Source organism: Spermophilus citellus (genome assembly GCF_964194105.1).
Source record: "Spermophilus citellus genome assembly, chromosome: 12".
Classification (NCBI taxonomy): Eukaryota; Metazoa; Chordata; class Mammalia; order Rodentia; family Sciuridae; genus Spermophilus; species Spermophilus citellus.
The window spans coordinates 90,857,431-90,877,697 of NC_138198.1; the positions used below are offsets into that span (position 1 = coordinate 90,857,431).

General features: G+C 34.7%; 1 protein-coding gene across 6 annotated transcripts in view; it reads right to left on the reverse strand.

Annotated features, from left to right (window-relative positions):
* Positions 1-20,267, reverse strand: part of TRAPPC8 (trafficking protein particle complex subunit 8) — a 97,269-nt gene that overhangs the window by 35,341 nt on the left and 41,661 nt on the right. For all 6 annotated transcript variants that reach the window (XM_081263625.1, XM_081263624.1, XM_081263620.1 and 3 more), the window contains 6 exons: positions 18,544-18,675; positions 7,957-8,181; positions 6,913-7,021; positions 3,984-4,178; positions 3,448-3,578; positions 257-331 (listed from right to left, as the gene is read on the reverse strand). In XM_081263625.1, the coding sequence (XP_081119751.1) occupies positions 257-331; positions 3,448-3,578; positions 3,984-4,178; positions 6,913-7,021; positions 7,957-8,181; positions 18,544-18,675 (867 nt within the window). The remainder of the gene's footprint in view (positions 1-256; positions 332-3,447; positions 3,579-3,983; positions 4,179-6,912; positions 7,022-7,956; positions 8,182-18,543; positions 18,676-20,267) is intronic.

Here is a 20,267-nt window from a genome sequence, read left to right on the forward strand (position 1 = left end):
ATTACCACACTGAAACTAATAAGGAAGTGAAAACTTTTCACCAGGTTTCCTAGGAAATTAATCAAAGACCACTAGAAACCTACTTTCCCACCAATTTCTTCCTGAGTAATTTCAGTTTCCTGATCATCTAAATTTTAGTTCTTAAAAATACTAGGATATAAAATAATTTCATTGAGATACATTAAATTTATTTTTAAATGTTTTCAGTTTACTTATTTAGCAAAGCAAAAAACAGAAAAATGATAAAAACAATTACCACTTTAGATTCTTCACTATTAATTAAGAATTCTGAAATAACTTCAGTTCCAATCATTTCAGGTTCACCTGTAATCTAAAAAATAAGTTATTTTTTAAAATATACATTCTAATAAAATATTATTAATACTTAATATTAATGAATTATTAACATTCTTACATACAAATACTAAGAAATAATAACTAATTAAAGTTATCATTACTAGATTCTTTGTAAGTGCGTGTAGTGCTGGGGATCAAACCCAGGTCCTCACACCTTCTAGGCAAGTGCTTTACCACTGTGCCACCATTTCCAGGTTCTTATTATTTCCTAAGCTCCATGAAAAGTGTTTATTTCCACCCCTAAAGTGGGGTCATGCTGTAGTGGGTACTTCATATGCACATTTCATTTTGTTCTACCAACTCAACTGAAGAAGATACAACCACCAAGAGGATAAAACACTAAGAGAAAAAGTTGAACTGCTCATAGTTAATAATGGCAGCAATGGTATTTAATATTGTCATAAGAACAAATCTCTCCATTTTTCGTCCAACCACATCTTTTTCCAAATTGGCCAATTATATTTAAAAAAGGAAGATTATACTTAGAATAGGCATGATGCAGAAAAGACAGGTGGACAACAAGAGCAGTGGGAGAAAGGCAGACCTGCTTCCTCCAAACAATGACATTAGTAAGAGAAAATATCTATGGTCAGATGGCAAAGCAGAGCTAATTAGCTCACACTGAAGGTAAATTTGATTCTCATAAACCTTATTTTACTTTTACCATCAAACTAATTATTTGACACAAAATATAAAAATTACATCTCCCTAAATTCCAGTTCAGCATCTGCGTCCATCACCAGAAGAAGCCCATTAAATAAATCTAGATTTTGGGATTTGTGGACCTTAGCTCTATGGCAAAACACATACTTAGCATATGGAAAGTCCTGAGTTCAATCACTAGCAAACTACCCACCACCCCCCAAAAAGAAACCTTATTTGAAATTTATAGGAAACAGTGCAACTGTTTAAGAGTACTGTATATTTTAATATAACCTAATAAACTTCCTTTAAAATAAGAAATGCTAAACAGATTAATATATTTATAAAACTAATAGATTTTTCTTAAAACCTTTCCAAATTTCAATAGTTCATACTCTCATAATCACAAAATAGCATCAATGAATTTAACCATTTAACCATTTTAAATAATGTAGTCTTTAGGAAAAAAATCAAAATAGTTCAAGAACAAAAACAGTCTAAGTAATTAAAATTGAAATTAAAAATTCAAATAGATATCTTTCTAGTTCTCTCTTCACAGATCAGAACCAAAATGCTGGGATATTTCCCAGACTCAAAATATAAAACATATAGTCTGGGTTAAAGCATTTATTTTCTGGTGCAAGATTCTAGTGTTCCTTTCCTGCCTCAATCATGAAACCACATATATAGTTAGAGGAGCCACGAGATCAAAACCATCAGTAATGCTGAGTCCCTGCATGGAGGCCAGCTCTTCTGAAGTTCCTACACCTGTAAGGTACTTTGTGGGGATAAAAAATAAATGTCTATATGTTGAAAAAATATATACACACATATATATGGGAGTGGGGGGGGAGTACAAAACAGTGAAAATTTGTATAAAAGATATTAGTGAATAACCTAATAAATTATTAGCTAAAAAAATATATTTGGAAACAGGCCCAGGGGGTGCATGCCTATAAACACAGCTTACTAGAGAGGCTAAGGCAGAGGATCCAAAGTCAGGCTCAGATGACTTAGTGAGACTCTGTCTCAAAAGAAAAATAGAAACACACACACACACACACACACGTCTAAGTTATTTGTTACAATCAGCTGGTAACAAAAATCATTTGTTCAACTCATTCCTGCATTAAAAAGGTTCGGAAGGCCGAAACAGGAGGATTCTGAATTCAAAGCCAGCCTCAGAAATGGTGAAACACTAAAACTCTCAGTAAGACCCTGTCTCTAAATGAAATACAAAATAGGGCTAGGGATGTGACTCAGTAGCCGAGCGTCCCCGAGTCCAATCCTTAGTACAATATATACAAAAGGTTTATCATAGACATGAATATAAAAGAAAAAGATAAATATATATATATATATATATATATATATATATATGAAACTTATTAAATGGACAATGCACAAAATAGGAAATACAAATACAATAACTGACTTCACTGGAAAGCAATGAAATGGATAATAAATTAGTAAGATGATATTTTTATCAGATCAACCAAGTTTTTTTTGTAAATAATAATAATCAGTGCTGCAAAAATGAGACACCCAACGCCACATGCTGCAAATGAGAGCTTGTTGGTATGACCTTTTGCAAAATCGAGAATTAAAATATGTATTTCCTAAAACTCTTATAACTTTGCACCTAGAAATCTTTTTTACAGAAATATTCTGAAGGCTAAGAAGTTATGCACAAAAATATTCATCACAGGGGGTAGGGGTGTAGTTCAGTGATAGCTTGCCTAGCATACAAGAGGTCCTGGGTTTAATCCCAGCAACCCATTAAAAAAATAAAAAATAACCACTGAACTATTGTGATAATATACAAACAGAAACCTCCAAAACAAATACAGATAACAGGAGGATACTATGAATCATCCATAGATGATGGATGATTCATAGGTATAGCTCTTCCCAGAGCTATTCTGAAGTTAAAATCTATCATTCTCACATGAGACTAAATATAAACAATGAATAGAATTGGTTTGTATATTTGAAATTTACAGTAAATGAATTTTTTCATACCCATATTTAAACTTATAGTGTAAACTTTTTAATACACATATTGAATAATTACGTAAAAATAAAATATTCAGATGTTTGAATATCAGAAAATGCATATTAAACAACATAGAATGAAAAAAGCAAGACATATAAGGAAATTCCAAATCCAAGCCAAAAAGATACAAATGGAAATGACTGAAATGACAGCAAAATGTTAAAAGTTGGTTATTTCTAAATATTAAGAATATACAGTTTTACTTTTGTATCTTATGTAGGTCTGTATTCTCAGTTTTCAACACTAGCACATACAAATTTTTAAAACAAAGAAAAAATAAGCAAAAAAAGATTGCGTATAGCTCACATAACAGAAGAAGCAGAAATATTATTATGGCATCTGTCAGACTATAACTGAAATGTACTTATTACAAATACCTTTTAATAACTTACTAGTTCTTTAACTTCTTCATTATCCTTTCCACTGAAATCTTTAGGCTGAAACTTCCAAAGTAATGACAAATCAGTCAACAAAAGTGGAACCTTCAAAGGGTTTCTAAAAGCCACTTCCACTGTAATTGGTTCTATGAAAGAAAGACCTACATTAATAACTTTAATAAATCTCGCCCTTCACCCTAAGCTTTAAAGTTCTACACAGACCTTGCTTTCATTTCTGCCTAGACTGTCCTCTAGTTTATAAAGCTCCATTTATTCAGGATTCAGTTTTTAAATTACCTCTTCTAAAAGAGTTTTCCAATTTCTCTCTACTAAAGGATGTCATTTCCTCTTCTATATCCTAGCATCACATTGCATATACCTATATTAGAGCCCTTACTGGTTTTATAAATGCAACTCAGAAAATTACTGGTTTTTAATTTATCTTTGCATCCTCAGCCTCTGGAAATGTATGGCATACAGCAAATTATCTTGAATCTGCTTTAAGTAAAACAAAAAAACAAAAAACAAAAAATGAAATTGAAGCATATCACCTTCCACAACTGCAAGTGGAAATCTCGAGTTATCCGAATAACTGTTCAAACAATATTGTGTGGGATAGAAACTGGATGGAATTATTCCTTTGTTAACCACAGCCACAACTTGCTCTTCAAGTTCTCGCCACTGCTGAGAGGATTCAGAGTCATATTCTTGATCAAGACTTACATGAGTAGCTGCTTGCTTTTCACCTAAAAAAAAAAAAGAAAGAAAAAAGTCACCATTAAATATGTTCATGAAATGCAAATTAATGAAGTATATGTTTGTGAATGTCCTCAAACAAAATACACTTCAAATAAAAATCAGGAGTATCCAAATAAAATATGTATGCATTCACTCTTGCCTATTTCTATTTCTCTAAGCAAATAAAATATTCTCTTATTAACTATAACTTAACTGGAACTTTGTTGACAACATTATTTTTCTCTTGACTCTGAAAGTATTTTCCTTATCTACCATGAACAATTTCTTTATGAAATATTTCAAACAATATAGAAAAGGAATGAAAAATAATGTAGCAAATACTTACATTCTGAAATGTAATAAATGTCAACTTTTGTCACATTATCCTGATATTTTTTTATAAAATGAACATTGAAGATATAGCTGATGTCCTCTCTGCAATCCCCCCAAATCCAATTACTCTTCCTCACTCCCACTGGCATAACTTCTTCCCAGAGCTATTCTTAAGTTGAAATCTATTATTCTCACATGAGACTAAATATAAACAATGAATAGAATTGGTTTGCATATTTGAAATTTACAGTAAATGAATTTTTGCATACCCAAATTTACAAATTTTTTCATACACCTATTGACATTTATAAATAAATTTTTTGTATCCACATTGAAACATATACAATTAGTTCACTCTTGTCCTGAAACATAAATCCATTATGTAAAAATACCAAAATATATTAATTTGTTCTCTGCTATTAGGAATTTAAGTTTCACTTTTCTGCTATTAAAAACAATAAAGCCAAGCTTCTTCTAAGCAAAAAAAAAAAAAAAAAAAAAAAAAAAAAAAACAATCTGTGAGGTGAATAGAGAGCCTACAGAATGGGACCAAATTTTTACAACTTGCACATCAGATAGAGCACTAGCCTCTAGGGTATATAAAGAACTCAAAAAGCTGAACACCAAAAAAAAAAAAAAAACCCAATCAATAAATGGGCCAAGGAACTGAACAGACACTTCTCAGAATATGATATACAATTAATCAATAAATATATGAAAACAAGTTCAACATCTCTAGCAATTAGAGAAATGCAAATCAAAACCAAGATTTCAGCTCATTCCAGTCAGAACAGCAGCTATTATAAAGACAAACAACAATAAGTGTTAGCAAGGATGTGGGGGAAAAGACACACACATATATTGATGGTGGGACTGCAAAATGGTGCAGACAATCTGGAAAACAGTATGGAGATTCCTTGGAAAACTTGGAATGGAATCACCATTTGAACCAGCTATCCCACTCTTTGGTCTATACCCAAAGGACTTAAAAACAGTACACTACAGGGACACAGCCACATGAATGTTTATTGCAGCACAATTCACAATAGCTAAACTGTGGAACTAACCTAGATACTCTTTAGTAGATGAATGAATTAAAAAAAAAGTGGTATATATACACAATGGAATATTACTCAGCAATAAAAGAGAATAAAATCATGGCATTTGCAGTTGGAGAATATAATGCTGAGCGAAGTTAGCCAATCCCAAAAACCAAATGCTGAATGTTTTCTCTGATACAAGGAGGCTGATTCATAGTGGGGTTGGGAGGGGGAGCATGGGAGGATTAGATGAACTCTAGATAGAGCAAAGGAGAGGGGTAGAAAAGACGGTGGAATGAGATGGATATCACTACCTTAAGTACACGTATGAAGACACGAATGGTGTGAATATAGTTTGTATACAACCAGAGATATGAAAAATTGTGCTCTATATGTGTAATATGAATTGTAATGCATTCTGCTGACATATATAACAAATTAAAATAAAAAATAAAAACAATAAAGCCAGGCACAGTAGCACAAACCTATAATCCCAGTGACTTGGGAGGCTGAGGCAGGAGGCTTGCAAGTTCAATGCCAGTCTCAGCAACTTAGTAAGGTTCTAAGCAATTTAGCAAGACCTTGTCTCAAAATTAAAAATAAAAAGGTCTGGGGATGTAGCTCAGTAGTAAAGCACTACTAAGATCAATCCCTAGTACTAAAAAAATAAAAATAAAAAAATAAAAAAAAATTTAAAAAGTGGCTATGAACACAATAAATATATTTTAAGAACACTAAATTAGATTTCAAGGAGAAACATTAAGCTCAATATAAGAATATTTAGGATTACAAAGTTTATGTCAATGTACATCAAGAACCTTAATAGTAACGTTTTACACTTTTGGTCCAGGAGTGCCACTCCAATGCTCAATCCTAGGAAATAATATAATCCTATATATTTTTTTAAAGTCTTAAGACAAGAACTGTTACATACTTCTGTGTACATTTGAAATTTTTCACAATGAACAGTTAAGCAAGTTTTATACAAAGATGCTCATCACAACACAATTTTATATAAGCAAAAAGATGGAAACAATCTATATAACTAGACAATGTTAAAGTACTTTAAATCTTTATATACACTGAATGAAATATCTCACACCAAAAATGCTTACCAAGATTATATAACATAAGTACTTTCCATGTGAGAGAAGTTGTTGTAATTATAATTTTTTTTATTGTTTTTAGTTTTTAAAGTTAAAAAATAACAATGAAGTAGTTGTTATTGTCAGAAGACAGGACAACTGATAAAGTTGTATAAAGTTATTTATTTTAAAATATTCAACTTCATAACATTTTTTTAAATGAAGAAAGGAAACTTTAGAAAAATATCCATTAGGTAACTTAGACCAAATAAAATTTTACTAACCATCTGCTGGTCGTCTGTCATGGCCAAAGAAAACCCGTGTTGCTGAACTGTTAATATATGGTAAAGGAAGTTGTGGTAAAGGACCATCTGGTGATAGCTGACTTACATTCTGGGAGAAATATAAAATAAAGCAAAAAGAATAGTTTTTAAGAAAACTATACTTTCTTCACATATGTTTCATTTTTAATGCGTTAGATATTAAAAACATGTAAGCAAAATATTAAGACATATAATTACTAGTTTTAATGTCAGAGTCATACATTTTATAACTGAGAATAACTTCAAATATCACTTATTCTGCCTTCAAAGATCTTCCTAAGGTTACTTAGCTAGCTAGTTCCCTTTTGATATTACACTTTCAAATGTTATTTTGGTATGTATTTTACTTCTTATGACTCATTTTAGCATTCTATCTGCCAAAATTCCAATATAAATGATTTCAAATTAATACAGTCTAACAGAGTAGTCATTTTATATCAGATAAAGAAAATAATTATTTACAGGCCTTAGGGGGGGAAATTACAACTTCCTATTCTTCCATAAAACAATGCTTTATATTTATATGTTCTATGCTCTTGCCTCAGTGAAATATTTTTTCTTCCTATTAATTTTTCTAGGTTATGCCATAATAGCTTGTTTACTTCTCACAGATCCATACCTCCTCATCTTTCATAAGGAAGCGAAAGAAATGTGTATTTTCAAAGGATTTTAAGAGAATCCACTATTGTAAAATTGATTGTGGTTCTATAAAAACAGGATGAAGAAACAGTCAAGAAGGCTTGTGGCATTTTTCTTTTTAAATATTTCAATAGTCACAAATCGAATGTTTACAGAAATATAAAATTCTCTCTTAAAAACTCTGAAAGGGACACTGAACTGATGTCTGAATAAGAAACCTAGCCTGCCATAACTTTATTAAGATGGATAATTATATATACTCTAACAAGACCATTTTATTATACTTCTAGAAGACAGCTGAATGTGCTTTTTTGCTGAAAACAACTTCAATATAATTTTAATATCTATTCCTGAAACAGTATTTACCTTGTAAACATAAAGATATTCTCTAAGGAAGGCCCCTTGTTGAGCAGCAGATTGTTTACTCTCATTGATTAAAATATGCCTGAAAGCAGACACAGCATTATCCAGTTGCCTAAGTGTATAGGACTGGCGCCCAATAGTGAAGTTAATGTGATCCTCTGCAAGAGACCAGCCTTTTCCTTTGTAAACTTGCATGGCTTGACAATAGCAGCGTAAAGCATGCTTCTTCTGTAAGAAAACAAAGTACAATCCATATTTGTCTTGGACCGGATAAAATAAATCTCACACACATGTATACAAAATTAAGTAAGTGGTTCTTTCTCTAATAGAGAATAGGATGTTAGAGAAAATAAAACTAGTATTTATGATAACCTCTTCAAAATTATACAATCACATATGGAATATAAAGATTCCTCAGTCATCCAAAGGGTGTGTGAGTGGGTATGTTTATGGTGCAGAGGTGTAGGGATGAAGAAAGAGAAAGGAAGACCAGTCTGACCTCTACTCATTACTTCTCTGAGCGGCATCTTAAAAGGTCAACTTTAGGGTTGGGGATATAGCTCAATTGGGCCTTGCATGCACAAGGCCCTAGGTTCAATCCCCAGCACCACAAAAAAACAAACAAACAAAAAGGTAAACTTTAGAAGAAAATGTTCAGTTCTCAATTTTGCTTTATTTATTTCAAATTCTTTCTGGAAGGCAGGGCCTATACAAACTAACAGTTTTCAACATCTAAGATGGGTAGATTTTGTTAGTATTATGTGAAAATCAGTTCTCATAGTGTACTATATTTTCAAAGAACTTTCTTTTCTATCAACTGAAAAAACGCTAAACTTGGCTAAACCAAAATATGCATTTAATTTATGTGGCCACATATGCCATGTCACATAGAGATTTACATGAAATATAAGTAAACCTTACTTTTTTATATTAAAATTCACATATCAGCCCTGACATGCTGACCCTCACCAGCCTGCCAACCATAACTCACTGGCCAGTGCCCTGACAACCATGAGGTAGTGCACTATACCTTTCAAATAGTGGACTAGGACAGCAGCACAGTGAACACTGCTTGGGCATGACATGGCAGGGTTTTCTGCCAGCATCAGATGACAGCACAGGTTCCTATTCAAGGTGGTCTCTACAAGAATTAATGTGTACACCCTGTTGTTCAGCACACCTACTGCAATACTGAGAACAGCAAGGAATTAAAACCGACTATATGCTACACAAGAAATGTGCTCAGAACGGAAATAGTGCAGAATGCCAAAATCTGTAAGTATTACAGTAAAACTGCAACATTTATGGCAATAAATGTCACCATACACACAAGAGAGGTACATATCACCACATTCTTACAGGAGTACAACAGTATGCTTCAGAGAAAAGATAATAAAAAATCAGGAGGTGAAAATTTGCATTGACCATACATACTACAGAGAACTTTTAGAAAGCACTGGACACAATGGTGCACACCTATAATCACAGACACTTGGGAGTCTGAGGCAGGATGATAGCAAATTCAAGGACACCCTCAGCAACTTATCGAGACCCCCCCAGTAACTTAATGAGAGCTGGGGATGTGTCTCATTAGTAAAGCACCCCTGGGTTCAATCCTCAATACCTGAAAAAAAAAAAAAAGCAAGGAAGCTTGAAAAGCAGGTAAAGCATCAAGAAAAGATTTTAATAGAGTATAGCAGTCATTTTAACAGAAAATCAGAAAAGACTTGCCATATCTTTACATAAAAATAAAATCTCAAAGAAAAAAAACCCAAGTTTCATCAGTGACAATGGAGAGCTTTTCTCCAGATCTGGCTCTGGACTCATCAGGTACCAACCACCCTGCCATCACCACCCAGTGAATGAATAAAGTGGCCACTTTGAAAAAAGATGCTTCAGCAAAAGAATCTTGTGATTTTAGAAAAAGGAAAGAGGACTACAAAGCTGAAGGCTGGTTTTCAATATCAGGAATTGCTGAGGGCCATTGCCAAGTAGGAATGACGCATCGAAATTTCCTTGCCAGCGTACCCCATGTTGCTTAGAGGACATTCGCTGGGACATTGCATGTATGCTTTAGTAAGGTGACCTTGCTCAAGGACCAGGGCGGATCCGGGTTTAGAGCTGATCAGGTTTTAGGGAGTATCCCGTCCTTGGGTTTAGGGAAGTTCCAGGTTTAAGGTGTACCCTGCAGCGGAATAGGGCGTATCCTGCTGCCTCAGGCACGCCCGATCCTTGAGTTCCCGTTGAGTTCTCATATGAGATTCAGAAAGTATTGGAAAAGAAAGCCTCATGGAGTAGGTGAATTGGGTGGCGGCAGAACTGGGATTTCCCCAGAACGTGTGTAGAGGCCGGTGTGAGTTCGGGAATAAAGAATTGCTGTTTGAATCTACAAGGTGTGTGGTGGCTAGTGATTCTGTGCCCAGCCAAGACTGCGGCAAGGAATCTCAGATGAAAATCAAAATTAAGGGGTGGGGTGGAGGTGTGAACAACTCTAAAGAACTTTTTAACCAGAACCACCATCTTTCAGTAACTCACCAAAAGGATAAACACAAAAAGAAAGAGGTACCTGAAATACATTCTCTAGGCCTTTAAGAAAACATGGATTTATTTCTTTGGCCACATACATATGAATCTACAACAAAGGTGATATTGTTCAGTGACAAGTCCTCTGAAATGGAAATGAGGAAAACTACCCCATTCACAATATCCTCAAAAAAAAAAATACTTGGGAATCAACTTAACAAAAGAGGTGAAAGATCTATACAATGAAAACTATAGAACCCTAAAGAGAGAAATAGAAGAAGACCTTAAAAGAGGGAAAGATATACCTTGCTCATGGATAGGCAGAATCAATATTATTAAAATGGCCATATTACCAAAAGCACTCTACAGATTTAACGTGATTACGATCAAAATCCCAACAGCATTCCTCACAGAAATAGAAAAAGCAATTATGAAATTCATCTGGAATAAGAGACCCAGAATAGCTAAAGCAATTCTAAGCAGGAAGAGTGAAACAGGTGGTATCGCTATTGCACATCTTAAGCTATACTACAGAGCAATAGTAACAAAAACAGCATGGTACTGGCACCTAAATAGGCTGGTAGACCAATGGTACAGAATAGAGGACACAGAGACCAATCCACAAAATTACAACTACCTTATATTAGACAAAGGTGCTAAAAGCATGCATTGGAGAAAGGATAGCATCTTCAACAAATGGTGCTGGGAGAACTGGAAATCCATATGCAACAAAATGAAATTGAATCTCTATCTCTCACCATGCACAAAAGTTAATTCAAAATGGATCAAGGACCTAGGAATCAAATCAGAGACTCTGCGTCTTATAGAAGAAAAAGTATGCCCCAATTTCTATCACGTGGAGTTAGATCCCAAGTTCCTTAATAAGACACCTTCAGCACAAGAATTAAAACCAAGAATCAACAAATGGGATAAATTCAAACTAAAAAGTTTTTTCTCAGCAAGAGAAATAATATGTGAAGTGAATAGGGAGCCTACATCCTGGGAACAAATTTTTACCCCTCACACATCAGATAGAGCTCTAATCTCTAGGATATACAAAGAACTCAAAAAGTTAAACAACAAAAAAACAAATAACCCAATCAACAAATGGGCCAAGGACCTGAACAGACACTTCTCAGAAGAGGATATACAATTAATCAACAAATACACACACACACACACACAAAAAATGCTCACCATTGCTAGCAATCAGAGAAATGCAAATTAAAACTACTCTAAGATACCATCTCACTCCAGTAAGAATGGCAGCCATTATGAAGTCAAACAACAAGTGCTGGCAAGGATGGGGGGAAAAGGTACACTCATACATTGCTGGTGTGACTGCAAATTGGTGCAGCCAATTTGAAAAGCAGTATGGAGATTCCTTGGAAAACTGGGAATGGAACCACCATTTGACCCAGCTATTCCTCTTCTCGGACTATACTCAAAAGACCTAAAAACGGCATACCACAGGGACACAGCCACATCAATGTTTATAGCAGCACAATTCACAATAGCTAGACTGTGGAGCCAACCTAGAGGCCCTTCAATGGATGAATGGATAAAAAAAAGTGGCGTTTATACACAATGGAATTATTACTCAGCATGAAAAAGTAACGAGATCATGGCATTTGCGGGGAAATGGATGGCATTAGAGCAGATTATATGCTAAGTGAAGTTAGCCAATCCCCCCCAAAAAAACAAATGCCGAATGTCTTCTCTGATATAAGGGAGGTGACTCAAAATGGGGTAAGGAGGAAGAGCATGAGAACAAAATTACCTCTAGGTAGGGAAGAGAGGTGGGAGGGAAAGGGAGGAAGAATGGGAATTGCATGGAAGAGGGAAGGAGACCCCCTTCGTTATACAGAATACAGGTATGAAGATGTGAGGGGGGAAAAAAAAGAAGTGGGTCACATTAGATTGGGTAGAGAGAAGTGATGGGAGGGGAGGGGAGGGAAGTGGGGAAGGGAAGGACAGCAGAAAAAAATAGACATTATTATTGCTGTGGGTATATACGTGACTGCTTGACCAATGTAATTCTGCAACCTGTACACTCAGAAAAATGAGAAATTATACCCCATCTGATTCAAATGTATGATATGTCAAGATCATTGTACTGTCATGTGTAACTAAAACAAATTTTTTAAAAAAAGAAAAGTTTTGGGCTGGAGATGTGGCTCAAGCGGTAGCGCGCTCGCCTGGCATGCGTGCAGCCCAGGTTTGATCCTCAGCACCACATACAAACAAAGATGTTGTGTCCGCCGAAAACTAAAAAAAATAATAAATATTAAAATTCTCAAAAAATAAATAAAAAAAGAAAAGTTTTTTTTAAAAAAAAGGTGGTATTGTAGACACCAAGGGAATGAAAGCTATTCAAAACTGAATGTCCCACAAATGATACCAAGGCAAAACTGGAAACATCTACAATGACATCCAACATGAAGCAGAAATTGTTGTAAACAAGTAAACTACAGGCAAGATTATTGCCAAGAAAATGTATATAGAGGGGCTGGGGATGTGGCTCAAGCGGTAGCACGCTCGCCTGGCATGCGTGCGGCCCGGGTTCAATCCTCAGCACCACATACAAACAAAGATGTTGTGTCCGCCGATAACTAAAAAATAAATATTAAAAAATTCTCTCTCTCTCTCCTCTCTCTACTCTATCTTTGAAAAAAAAAAAGAACCCACCCTTCCTTCCTTCTTTCTTAAAAAAAAAAAAAAAGAAAATGTATATAGAGAGCATATTAAGCACTCTTAAAGCCAAGATAGCTTCCTGAAACACATGAAGAAAAGTGATCAGAAAAAGAAGCAACCAAAGAGAAAGGTACCTGGGTTACACTGAAGTGCCAGCCTGCTCTGCCCAGAGCAGCCCACTTTGTGAGAACCAAAGGAAAAGAGAGAAGAAGGAAACAAGTGTAGCCTAAAAACACAGAAGTCCTAAAGCAAGGAAGCACCTGCTTTGTCTGACTGAAGACAAGAAATCTAAGATGTCAGGCATGATACAAACTTTGTGGAAAACTCCAGAAATCTCCAGAGCAGAAGCATATGGAATCATAGATTAGGGTCAGGGTTGCCAGCTTGTAACTATTACCTTATGAAATCTAATTCTACTATGACTATCCCTCTTTATATCACTGCATTAGGCTTAGTGGAAATACCTAGTCTGTGCTACAACTACAAATGTACAGTATAAATGTGTGTGTATACACACACACACACACTCACACACACTTTTACACTACTGTTTTAGTGTTTGGTAGTGACACTTTGGTATTCTTTTCTTTTGCCTATCACTGCACCCCATAACAACCAAGAGAAAATATTTGATATTAATTATCCATTACTGCTACCCTTTGAATTGAGAGAACCTTCGCTTAAAACAATGGAAGTCTGGCACAGTGTTGCATACCTATATGATCCCAGCTACTTGGAAGGCTGAGACAGAAGGATCATGAGTTTGAAGCCAGCCTAGGCAACACAACAAGACTTCATATCAAATGAGATTTGGTAACAAGAAGAGGCTAAATCTTTGTTTCAGAGTGTGTGTATGTGTATAAATTTTTTTTTGAGAGCAAGGGAGGTGGTAGTGAGGATTGAACCCCAGTGATACTGTACCACTGAGCTACATCCCAGTCCTTTTCATCTTTTAAAATTTTGAGACAGGGTCTACATCACCAAGGTTAGCCTCAAACTTGCCATCCTCCTGCCTCAGCCTCCCAAGTTGAGATAAAGGTGTGTGTCACTGCATCTGGCTCACAGCACACTCTTGTATTTACTGCTTTTCAAAACTGGAATTATAAACTTTGTACTAATTATAGTCAGAGATGTCTTTGTGGGCTTTTTAAGAAATACTGACTGGATTGTTAATGAAATCAAAGCCAAATCACCTGCCAACTGATAGCATTCAAAATAGTGTCTCTTTTGTGACATTTCCATAAAGATACCCACTTGAAATGAATCTAATGAAAAAAAATACCAGGAAAACCTAATTTGATGGACATGCTACAAAATTGACCTATGATCTTCAAAAATGACAAGTTCATGAAGTTAAGGAATTCTTTGAGTAAAAAAAGACAAAAGATCCTATGTCTTTTAGTAAAGGATACTTGTGGTACAATGATCAAAACATGAATGGGGGGGGGGGGGCTAGGGCTATAGCTCAGTGGTAGAGCGTTTGCCTAGCATGAGTGGGGCACTGGGTTTGATCCTCAGCACCACATAAAAATAAATAAAATAAAGGTATTGTGTTCATCTACAACTAAAAAACATATTTTAAAAAAACCATAAATGGGGTCTAAGGATTAGACAGGAGCACCGTATCATTGCCGATTTCTTGATTTGGTGCAGATAAACAATTTCTGAACTGAACTTGCAATTTTTTTCTAAGTTTGAAATTGTTTCAAACTAATTTTTAAATAATATTTCTTGGGAGAAAAAACAAGCTAATCTCTATGAGCATTTGGTAAAGCAACACAATTGTAAACACTGATATAGAAAACAACTGAAAATGCCTAAGTGTCCAGTTCAAGTGCATTTTTTAAGATTTCTTGGAAAAGTATCTAAAAAGATTTAAATTTTTAAAATAAAGATTTAAAATCTGGAGCTGGGGTTGTGGTAGAGTGCCCACCTAGCATGCAGGAGGCACTGGGCTCAATCCTTAGCACCATATAAATGTAAAATAAAGATACTGTGTCCACCTAAAACTTAAGAATAAATATTAAAAAAAAAAAAAAGATTTAAAATCTGTCTTTATTTTTTGGTAGGAGGCAGGGAGTTTACTGGAGATTGAACTCAGGGGAACTCAAGCACTGAGCCATATCCCCAGCCCTATTTTGCATTTTATTTGGAGACAGGGTTTCACTGAGTTCCTTAGCACCTCACTTTTGCTGAGGCTGGCTTTGAACTCACGATCCTCCTGCCTCAGCCTTGCAAGCCACTGGGATTACAGGTGTGCGCCACAGCACCGGTCCTAAAATCTATCTTTTAAAGTAAAAACAGAAAGTAAAATAGTCCAGGTTATACTTAAAAATCATATCCACCTTCCTCAGCACTTTCCTAAACATTTTTCACTGACTAAACTTTCATAATGCCAGTTCTCTTTTTTAAACACCCAGACTTGCTAATACTCAGAATAACCAGTCCTTGAGCAAGACAAAGAATTCAGGAAGAACATTCAAGCAGAGACAGGACTAAGAGAAATGGCGTTACTAGGTAATCTCTTCTCTCCTCCTCACTTATGCCTACCTACACACCCTGGGTTTTCAGCGGAAATATAAAAAGTTAGTGTTTCTCAGAAATAAGATGGTCTTAGTCAAAATTATGTAACCCATGTGCTCTGTCTTCTAAGGAAAATAATGTTCTTGACTAACTTCAATAGGGCACACATTGGCTAATCCAGCAGATCCTTATTCCTAGTCATACTCTCAGATTCCAGACTGTCTTTGAAAGAGTTTTTCTGGGTTTGGAGTATACAGTGTGGCATAAAACAACAAACCCAGACAACTTGGAATCATTAACTCCACAGGGTAAGGTAACTACAGTTAGATATTATAAAGTCACATAGCGGGGCTGGGGATGTGGCTCAAGCGGTAGCACGCTCGCCTGACATGTGTGCGGCCCGGGTTCGATTCTCAGCACCACATACAAACAAAGATGTTGTGTCCGCCAATAACTAAAAAACAAATATTAAAATTCTCTCTCTTTCTCTCTCTCCCCCTCTTTAAAAAAATAAATAAATAAAGTCACATAGCAAAATATCTCAACCTATACAAATGTAGCATTTTAACTTGCTAGGCATTTCCTAGAAGCAACAAACCCTATAATTTGAGAAGATAAAAACAAGCAACTGTTTAGAGTTCCAATGACACTACCATTCTCACAAATAAAAATATTCACAAAAGTGGACACATACATAGAAAAAGACATATTTTTTCCTAAACAAAGATTACATGCTTAATATTATTAATTCATCATTTTTAAAATACAAAACTTTCAAAGACAAACAGTAGAATGTGTTTCAGAAGCATTTTCACTTATTATGGAAGTAGGATCATGAAAAATAAGTTTGTTTTTAATGTTTTTTCCCCACTTTAGAGTCTGAGAATTTCTAATTGATGAAGTATATCAATTATTATAAAATTAATTTTATGCAAACATTTTAAAGGTTTTTTATTTAAATACAATAAGTCCACATATTTCCTACTTTTTCACAGGTTCCAAAAATAGAGGAGGAGCCCAATATAAAAATGTTGTTTATTGCTGGGAGTGGTAGCACATGCCTGTAATCCCAGCACCTCAGAAAGCTGAGGCAGGAGCAATGCAAGTTCAAAGCCAACCTCAGCAATTCAGCGAGGGCCTAAGCAACTCAGTGAGATCCGTCTCTAAATAAATATAAAAAAGGGCTGATGTGCTAGGGTGATGGCTCTAGCATAGAGCACTCGCATAGCAGGTGCAAGGACCTGGGTTTGATCCTCACTACCACATAAAAATAAATAAATAAAATAAAGGTATTGTATCCAACTACAAGTAAAAAATAAATATTTTTTAAAAGGGGGGGATGAGGATGTGATTCAGTGGTTAAATATCTCTGGTTCAATCCCTGGTACCAAAAAAAAAAAAATGTTGCTTACTAAAAATTAGAAAAATTTGCCAAGTTTTTTTGTGTACACCTGTAGTTCTAGCAACTTGGGAGGCTGAGGAGGGATGATTCCAATTTCAAGACCAGCCTCCACAACATAGTGAGAGTCTCAGCAACTTAGTAAGACCATCTTAAAATAAAAAAGACTGAGTATATAGGTCAGTGGTGAAGTGACCTGGTTCAATCCCTAGTACAAAGTAAAAAAAAAAAAAAAAGAGAGAGAAAACTTTCACATAAAATTGAGAGGAATTTTTAAATATCTTTCTTCGCACCTTTTTTAAATATATATATATTTTAATTGTACATTGACAAAATACCTTTATTTTATTTGTTTATTTTTATGTGATGCTGAGGATTGAACTCAGGGCCTCATATATGCTAGGCAAGTACTCTACCACTGAGCCACAATCCCAGCCCTCTTTGTACCTTTGAAATAACATTTACAGCACTGGCAAGTTTTGTTAGCAAAGACTTGTAAAAATGTTAAGTATGTTCATTAAAACATATTAAGACTGAGAATGTAACTCAGTGGTAGAGCATTTACCTAACACATGTGAGTCCCTGAATGCAATCCCCAGTACCAACAAAAACTTACAATATTAACTAAATTTTTAAAAATCCGAATCCCCTCTACTAGATGGAAAACTCCTTAAAAGGCAACACCATGTTGATTTTATGGGTATATGTTCAATTTCTGGTTCCTGTAATATAGAGATTATTATTCGATACGCATCTCTATTTATACTTATAGTAAACCATTATCTCAATGCTGCTCACCCTCCAGCAAAGCTCTCTCCAACTAGGGATATAGAAATCTCTCAGTATAAATAAAGATCCCTCCAACTCAAATGCTTTGAGAGACAAGAAACAGAACTCTACTACACATTAGAAATTTAGTCAATAACCATTATAAAGCATTCTCAAATACAAGAGAAGACTAGAGGTTCAAGTAGGGAACATTCAGCCCTTCTTGAATGCACAGTGTATCTGGCCCTTAACATATACAATTTCATTTAGCCTCATTAAAAATTTGGGTAAAACTGGAAAATTTTATAAATAAAATAACAGGTTCAGAGAAGATAAGCAACTTGGCCAAAGTCAAACTGTGAACCGAATAAGATCTAAGCCCATATTTGTCTAAATCCAAACCCATACTTTTTTAAGTTGTAGATGGACATGATATCTTTATTTATTTATTTGTTTATTTTTATGTGGTGCTGAGGATCGAACCCGGCCTCACACCTTCGAGGCAAGTGTTCTACCACTGAACTGTAGCTCCAGCCCCAAATGCTATACTTTCACCAACAGAATAATTCAGAACAAAGTTTTATTTCAGCTTTTACGATTAATTTTAAATCATAAAAAATTGACAATGACATGTTTTAAAATAAATAAATAGAACCTTTTCATTTTAAATAAAATACACTCACCTGTCCTGCTTTACTAAACCGATGGCCTGCCAATATCATATGAAACGCATATTTTCTAACCATGGGACTCTTCATGTTTATAAAGCAATGTGCTGCCTGTTCCAAAAGAAGTGCACTTCGAAGATCAGAATCCTATTGAATGTTTAGAAGAAATAATGGTTAGTTTCACAAAATTAAAAGATAACTGGTTAAAAAACAAGCATTTACGCTCTTAGCAAATAGCATATCCAAAATTTAACTTAAGAATATATGAGGACAGAGATAAAGGGGCAAATCAATTTTGTTTGTTTTCTTCCAAAAAGCACAAATTTCACTTAAAAAGCCAAAACCCAAAACTTTCACCATGAATTATTTTGCTTTGCGTAAGCAGATGCCTGATAATAATATGTACCATGTAACAAATCTCTGAAGAACTGTAACCTCTTCCCAAATGCCCCCCAAAAAGGGGCAGAAATTGGAAATTTAATACAGCTATACTGGTTAAATATAAAGTAAAATAAAAAAAAGCATAGAAAAAATGGACTTAGATCACTCTAATTTCTTCCAGAAATTAGTCTATGACTTCTAATGGCATATTTCTATCTATCCAAGATAAAAAAGATACAAATGAATGTGCACAGATTACAAAATAATCTTATCTACTATTTTATTCTCTGTAGTTTTCTTGTATTTAAAGGAATCCTCAATTTTTGCTATAATTTGAGAGGGTTAAATGACTGCTTTTCATTAAAAAGTCATGAAGATCTTCAAATAGTCTCTCTTCACCTACCAATCATACATTAGCAAATAGTACAACTCAAATCAGTTTCTGCTTCAACTGACCCTTACAAACACAATGACTACAAAAACTGCACACTATATTAACATAATCACTATATAAAAACAACCTTTTAAATAAGTCATCACTTTATAAAGAACTGAGAAAGTGCTGAAGGTTGCTGATTCAGTATCAACAACGTTTTCACCGAAACTTTCTCTAGGTTTTCAGCTATTCTCAAGCTGAACTTACCATGCCCTTCCATGTGTTCTGCTGCCATTATTTTCCCCAGGGAAAGTTGAAAACAGAAAACATTGACTTTAAATGCAATAATTTAAACAAATTATAGTTACATCAAAAAGTGTTGACAAACCATTATTATAAACTAGCTCTGTAGCAATCCTAAAATATTAGAGTTTAAACACATTTGAGGAATCCACCTAGATTGTATTCAATAACTGGCAGCTATTATTACTTCAAACCCCTCATCAAAAAAACTAAACAATCAGATGATTTCTCTAAGAAATTAATATCCAATCTATTAAGTAGAAAAATAAGGAATTGATTCTTAATCAGGAATGATTCTTAACAAAAAATTTGCATCAGAATGACTTGGGGTATCTTGGGAATAAATTTTACTTTAAGGAAAATCATTACTTTAAAAGAATTATTAAAATATATTTTTTCAAAGATTTTTTTTTTTGGGGGGGTGAGGGTGCTACTGGGGATTTAACCCAGTAGCACTTAACCACTGAGCCATATGCCCAGTCCTTTTATTTATTTATTTATCTATCTGTTTATTTATTTTTATTTTGAGACAGGGTCTCACTAAGTTGCTTAAGGCCTCACTAAGTTGCTGAGGCTGGCCTCGAACTTGTGATCCTCCTGCCTCAGCCTCCCAAGTAGCTGGGATTACAGGCGTGCACCACCATGCCCGGCTAAAGAATGTTTAAAGAAAACAGTGAAC